Genomic DNA, 6,432 nt, shown 5'->3' on the forward strand with positions numbered 1-6,432 from the left:
GAACCCCCATTCCAGAGGGCCCTTTTATCTGGCCCTCGCCACTGTGTGCTTGCCTTGCCTGGCCGGCAAAAGTGGAGTCGCAAAAGCGACATAGGAACCTTTGCTCCAGGTTGGAAGTGTTAAATGTCATAACGCCGGCGGCCTACTGAACGGATAACCGGGATCTGGCTAGCGTAGCTGGTACTCACCTCTCGCCAATCTCTCAGCCGCTCAGAAATTTTGCCCTATTGCCGTACTGTACGTGCGGTCGTTGTAGAGCCCACTCAATGAGTTAGCGAGTCATCGCCTGCCTTTCACAATTCTTACTCCAGGTGTCCGCTAGTCTCCTCCCATAGCCCAACACAAAAAAAAGACAGATCTATAAAGACGGATTAAAGTCGTTATGAAAAATCTCCACGAAATTATAATAACAATGTTTTTCCCAATTTCAGTTGCTGCTCCTCTTCACGGTATTTAGCAAGTTTAGTCGCACGTTCAACGATCACTGGCGACTAGTTGCAACTGCATCGTCAGCTGTAGGTACCACATTAACCATCGCGGTTCTGCTAAAAGGTCTCAAAGTAGTGACGGTCCTAGACGAACTGGTGGTACCGGTATTGGCAGCTTTTACTACTGCCATGGAAATCGTAGGATTTGTGTTCATTTACGGTAAGCAGATAATATCTGATCTGAAAATAACGTTATGTATTTTATACTATTAACAATAATGTTATATATTATATAACATTATTTTATAACAAGCTCTTTTCTAACTTGCATTGTTTGTATGTATGTTCGGGTCACATCTTGCAAGCTCAATTAGAACCACTTCCCATTATTCTATTGAGCTGAAATTTCACATACAAATGTAAGTTGGGTGACAATGCAACATTATGGTACCATCGAGTGGGTCTGATGATGGACACAGGAGGTGGCGATAGGAACTCTGGAATATAACAAAAACGCAACCTTATTGTGTTTGGGTTTGTTAAAATTATCTCGATGAATATTAGTTGCCTGTTACAGTCAGCGATTAAAGCTTGTATGAAAATTATTTTTTTGACAAAATAACTTATTTTTACACATAAAAAATTATTAGCAAATTATATGACACGCTTTTACATTACTGCAAATATTATTAAAGATTTCCTATATCATAGCAGCAAAGTCTTTTTCCCCTCACTAGCTCGGAAAGCCGTCTATTATCCTTTAAAACAAGCGGGGAAAAACGCATTTTATCCACTAGTGGGGAAAGTAATTTGACCTTGGATGGAGCGTGTTTAAGTAGCTTGACAGATAACAAAACGTAAAACGCTCATAATAATGGTTCGTTCGATATTAATTATCATTAAATAAATGGTTTGAGAATCTAATAAAAAATACCAAATTTAGCTTTATTTAATAATTTTAAGTCATAAACCTTAAAATTCCATAAGAAACATTTGATTATTTATAATGATGTTAAATATAATTCTGAACGCACAAGTTGAGTCGATGCAATTTCAAAACGCATCGTTGACATTTCATACGTCAGAACAGAAATGTCAACATTGTCAACGAAATTTTTACTGTTCTTCTCACCGACTCACGAAAAAATCAGAATTTCTAGAGTTTTCTGTTATAATATCGTAAAAAAATTAGTGATTCCAGTGATGAAGATGATCTAACGCCTGTGGATGTTGCACTTTCCTCGCTATAGTGAGGGGAAAAGTTTTGTGTTACACACGGGTGCAAATGTATTTTACTTCTCGTGTGTTGAAACACTCGCGGGTAAAATACAACGTTGCACCCTTGTATAACAAATAACTATTTCCACTTAATAATTTTACCGGCCATGTTACATGTAAGCAAACTGACTACAAGTAATATTTCACAGTTTGACAGTTAAAAAAAAAGTAATAAATATATTTTCAGGCTGGCATTATCTAAGATTAGATGTAGAATTCTTGACTGGCACGAAACTACCTTTGATCTGGATAGCGGCGTGGGCGTTGGCACCAATCCTCCTCGTCGGGGTCTCGGGGTGGTGGCTGCGCGTCCTACTGCATACTACTTGGAATCAAAACTTGTCGCTGTGGCCAATGAGTGGTGTTTTCATTGGCATACTGGTAGTCCTCGTCATCATGGCGGCCATCGCTGTGGCTCAAGAGGAACAATTTAATTTAGTTTCGGTTAGTTTTCTGCATTTTAATAAAAGATAATATAGATATAGTCATAAAAAAACTCAAATAAGTAAACTATACTATGCCTATGCCTATTTAATTTGTATAAAAGTTATAAAAATAGGTGAACAGCTTAAGAGTCCGCAGAAAGCTCGGCCGAATTTCACCTTCCCATACAACGGAATTATGTTCTCATTTTAAAACTACGTGTTGGAGTGTAATATAACTTTGCACATACAATTACATGATAGGCCTGTAATTAGTTTATATAGCTCCGGCTTATAAAACAAATGAAATAGAGCAAAAACAAGTTTTATATGGAAAACTTAAATTTTCTGTACCTATTTATTTTTAACTATGGTATCTGAAGCTACATAAACTAATTACAGGCATAGATACGAGATACCTATTGTAAGTACAAAGTTTCAGAGCAATCTAGCTAGTCGTTTTAAAATGAGAGCGTAACTACGTTTGTATGGAGAACCGAGCTTGCTGCGAACTCTTAAGAAAAAGGGTGCCGCCAAAATTGGCTGACTATATGGTGCTATACGGCGCCATATGCTTTGTGGTGCCTAAATGATCAACCGTCAGTATTTGACAACCAAAGTTACTGCAGAATGTAAGGGACCGTACATCGCCATCTAAGTATTTCAGCTGTCAAATATGAAACACAATTTTTAGGTTTCCGTACCCAAAGGGTAAAAACGGGACCCTATTTCTAAGACTCCGCTGTCCGTCTGTCCGTCTGTCCATCTGTCTGTCTGTCACCAGGCTGTACCTCATTAACCGTGATAACTAGACAGTTGAAATTTTCACAGATGATGTATTTCTGTTGCCGCTATAACAACAAATAATAAAAAGTACGGAAGCCTCGGTGCGCGAGTCCGACTCGAACTTGGCCGGTTTTTTCTTAGACTTTACACCTCTTCTACTAATAACCCCTTGATGGACACCAAGTCATCAAGGGGTTAAGCAATCATATTATCTGGGTATAGAAACGTATATCGTCGGTATAGGATATGACTTGATATACTAAATGCCTGGATTGCGAAGGGTTAATAAATAACTCTGACTTGTATGCTAAAATTAATAGGTGCTTTAATTGAAAATAATTTACCTAACTAAATGGTGACTGATATAGCGCTTTAGTAATACCAAAATGAAGTGTTAGGATTTTAGCAGTCTGTGTATATAAACATATCATCCTTAATGTAGGTATGCACATAACATACTTAATGTTTGTTAGTGGGTGTGTGACTGTGTGCACGTTTGTGATTACCTATGTTTGTATTGTGTATTACACCGTAGCGCCGAAATTACGCAGCTGATTTATTTGAATGAGGTGTCAATCGATTTGACTTTGTAGCTCTGATGACACAGATATTATATATTACAGTATTTTTATTGATATTATAACTCTTTTGCTGGCCTGCTACCATGACCTCCACAGATGAACATTGCCAAGCTCTCAAATCATCTTTACCAAAGATAGATATAACTCCGTAGTAGATGGACACAGTCTAAGGAAAAAAACGTGCCTCGAAAATCAAGAAAATTTGATTCTCGTTCAGAGGGCGCTACTAGCTTTGGCCAACTGTCGTATAGATGGCATTAACGGTTTCGTTTGTTATTTAACAATTTTAACGCATATCAGTGAAAGAACATGGGTCAAAATCATAAAAATAATTAATGCAAAAAAAAAACATTTATCCATATTTAAATACATTTTATCGTATTTTTATAAATCTTCATTTTTAGTTTTAAAGTGTGTCGTCAGATGGCAGTGAATTTACTGGGGTTACAAAATTTACTATGACAGTACCGCTCTAGTATAAGTTACTCTATGTCTTTACTAATAAAGATTAGAAAGAGTCGTTAACTCAAACTAGCCATAAGGGTTTCCTTGTTCTATAAATTGTACACATCAAAATCATTACATGTAAGAAGATGCAAGTCTAGCAACGCTATTCAGTTTTGAGGTGTATTGTGAAACCAAGTCGAAACATACGAGTACGAGTAAAGCATTGTATACGATAATGCCAAAGTCGTTATATGTATTATAAAAATATAGATATCTAATATTGATACGGTTTTAATACCCCTGGCACTGACTAAAATAACCGGCTTGGTTTCACATTGCATCTCAAAACTTTTTTGTAGTAAAAGAATTGCGTTGCGAGAATTGCATATTTTTAAATGTAATGTTTTTTATTCGAATTCTCTTTTTGTAGGCAGTCCTTCTTTTCTGGTATTACTTTTTAGGGTTCCGTACCCAAAGGGTAAAAACGGGACCCTATTACTAAGACTCCGCTGTCCGTCTGTCCGTCCGTCTGTCTGTCTGTCTCCAGGCTGTATCTCATGAACCGTGATAGCTAGACAGTTGAAATTTTCACAGATGATGTATTTCTGTTGCCGCTATAACAACAAATACTAAACACAGAATAATATAAATATTTAAATAGGGCTCCCATACAACAAACGCGATTTTTTTGCTGTTTTTTTTCCGTAATGGTACGGAACCCTTCATGCGCGAGTCCGACTCGGACTTGGCCGGTTTTTCTACGTCAGCTACCACTTTTCTCAATACTCATACCTATGCCATACTCATACCCATCCCACACTACACTTGTAGGTACTGCATACCTATACAGTAAGATACTCATGCCCATACCAAACTATACTTACAGTCATACAATACTCATAGTCATACCAAACTCATACTATACACATATCATAACTATACAAATCTTCATACTCACATCGTTCACCGTAGTGTACCTTTACTTTACCTATTTGTAGGAAAAACATGCAAAATATTTACAAAATTTTACATAGCTTTCCACTTTTAGAACGGTAACGTAACGTGTGACTTACACAAGGGACAATATGTGTAAAAATATTACATGTTAAAGGAATAGGTTTAAATGGATGCCACAGTTACAAAGGATTAAAAACAATTAAATCTTGTTACAGAAAATTGCATCTTCCTTCAGATCATCTAGACTTTGGGGGCCAGAAGAGCTCATGGCTCGATACGTATGGATGTCTCAACGAATCACAACCGAACAGGATTCTGAAAGGAACTTTCCCCAAACCGTACAGAAAACGAACGGAATGTTAACTGAAGATTGGATCACACCAATACCTTCCTACGTAATAGCCCCTAATCTTAAAAATGGATATTTAGGCAAAGAAGAAGCAGTTGCAGAAGATAACGGAGTAATTTATGCAAATCACTCAATATCAAAAACTAAAAAGATGAAAAAATCTGAAGAAAATTTTAGATCTCCCAATATTTGTATAGCTGAAACTGAACTAGGTGGTTCTTTAGCTTGTAATTGCAATAGACATTTTACTCTTAACGTGCCGGATTTAAGAAAAACAAAAGTAACCACATCTCTATAGAAAAAATATCCAAAAATTTTAAGTTCAAATCGTACAACGAAGGTCTTACCTAGTCGTTATTTATGGTTTTATATTTTTAAGTCTAAGTAATAAAGAAAAGTAGTATTAAGAGGTCAAGCGTAAATAAAATGTATATTTAGGGTGAACCTAAAGTGACAAGATAAATGTAAGTAAAGTTATTTAAAAACATTTTATCGCCTTTCTTTGCATCTTTGCTGTAAGTATATTTAATGTTAAAGCTCCTTGTTAAGTATTAATTACATTTTTCAACTCCTAAGACCATTGACCAACATTCAATTTAATTTGGATTAACAAGCTTTTATTTAGTTCCACCTGTCCCGTGTCTCTAAGATAAGATATATTTATTTGGTAAAATGAGTGGTAAACATACTTGGACAGTGGGTAATTTTTTGGGTAATATCCTTATTAACTAGGTACTAGAACTAAGTAAATAATTATGTAATAAAATTTTGCAAGTTTAATTATACTCATTTCCCATTATTCTATTGAGTTGAAACTTCAAAGTTGGGTGACAATACAATATAATGGTCATCATCATTAACTTAAGAGTTATTCTCTTGTCGGTGGAGTATCTTCCAGCTTTCCCTATCCCGCGCCAGCTCTTTGACTTTTTCATACGACACGACCCCTACTTTTTCTTTCACTTGATCTAAAAAGCTGCGTCTGGGTTTTCCTCTACCCCGCTTCCTTCCTATCCGCCCCTCCAGGATAGTTTTAAAGAAGTAGTCGTGTCGTATTAAGTGTCCAATCATTTTCCCGCGTCTATTTGCAATAGTGTTCAGAATAGCTCTTCTTTCACTCACTCTTCTTAGCACCTCCTCATTCGTTATCCTGTCTCTCCAACTAATGCCTTCCATTCGCCTCC

General features: G+C 36.5%; 1 protein-coding gene across 1 annotated transcript in view; it reads left to right on the forward strand.

The window, feature by feature from the left end:
• LOC134745938 (sodium- and chloride-dependent glycine transporter 2-like) overlaps positions 1-5,735 on the forward strand; it is a 31,719-nt gene extending 25,984 nt beyond the window's left edge. The window contains exons 8-10 of the mRNA XM_063680080.1: positions 432-648; positions 1,894-2,150; positions 5,115-5,735. Of these exons, the coding sequence (XP_063536150.1) occupies positions 432-648; positions 1,894-2,150; positions 5,115-5,546 (906 nt within the window). The 3' untranslated portion in view covers positions 5,547-5,735. The remainder of the gene's footprint in view (positions 1-431; positions 649-1,893; positions 2,151-5,114) is intronic.
• The last annotated feature ends 697 nt before the right edge of the window (positions 5,736-6,432 follow it).

The sequence above is a fragment of the Cydia strobilella genome, chromosome 1 (genome assembly GCF_947568885.1).
Source record: "Cydia strobilella chromosome 1, ilCydStro3.1, whole genome shotgun sequence".
Lineage (NCBI taxonomy): Eukaryota > Metazoa > Arthropoda > Insecta > Lepidoptera > Tortricidae > Cydia > Cydia strobilella.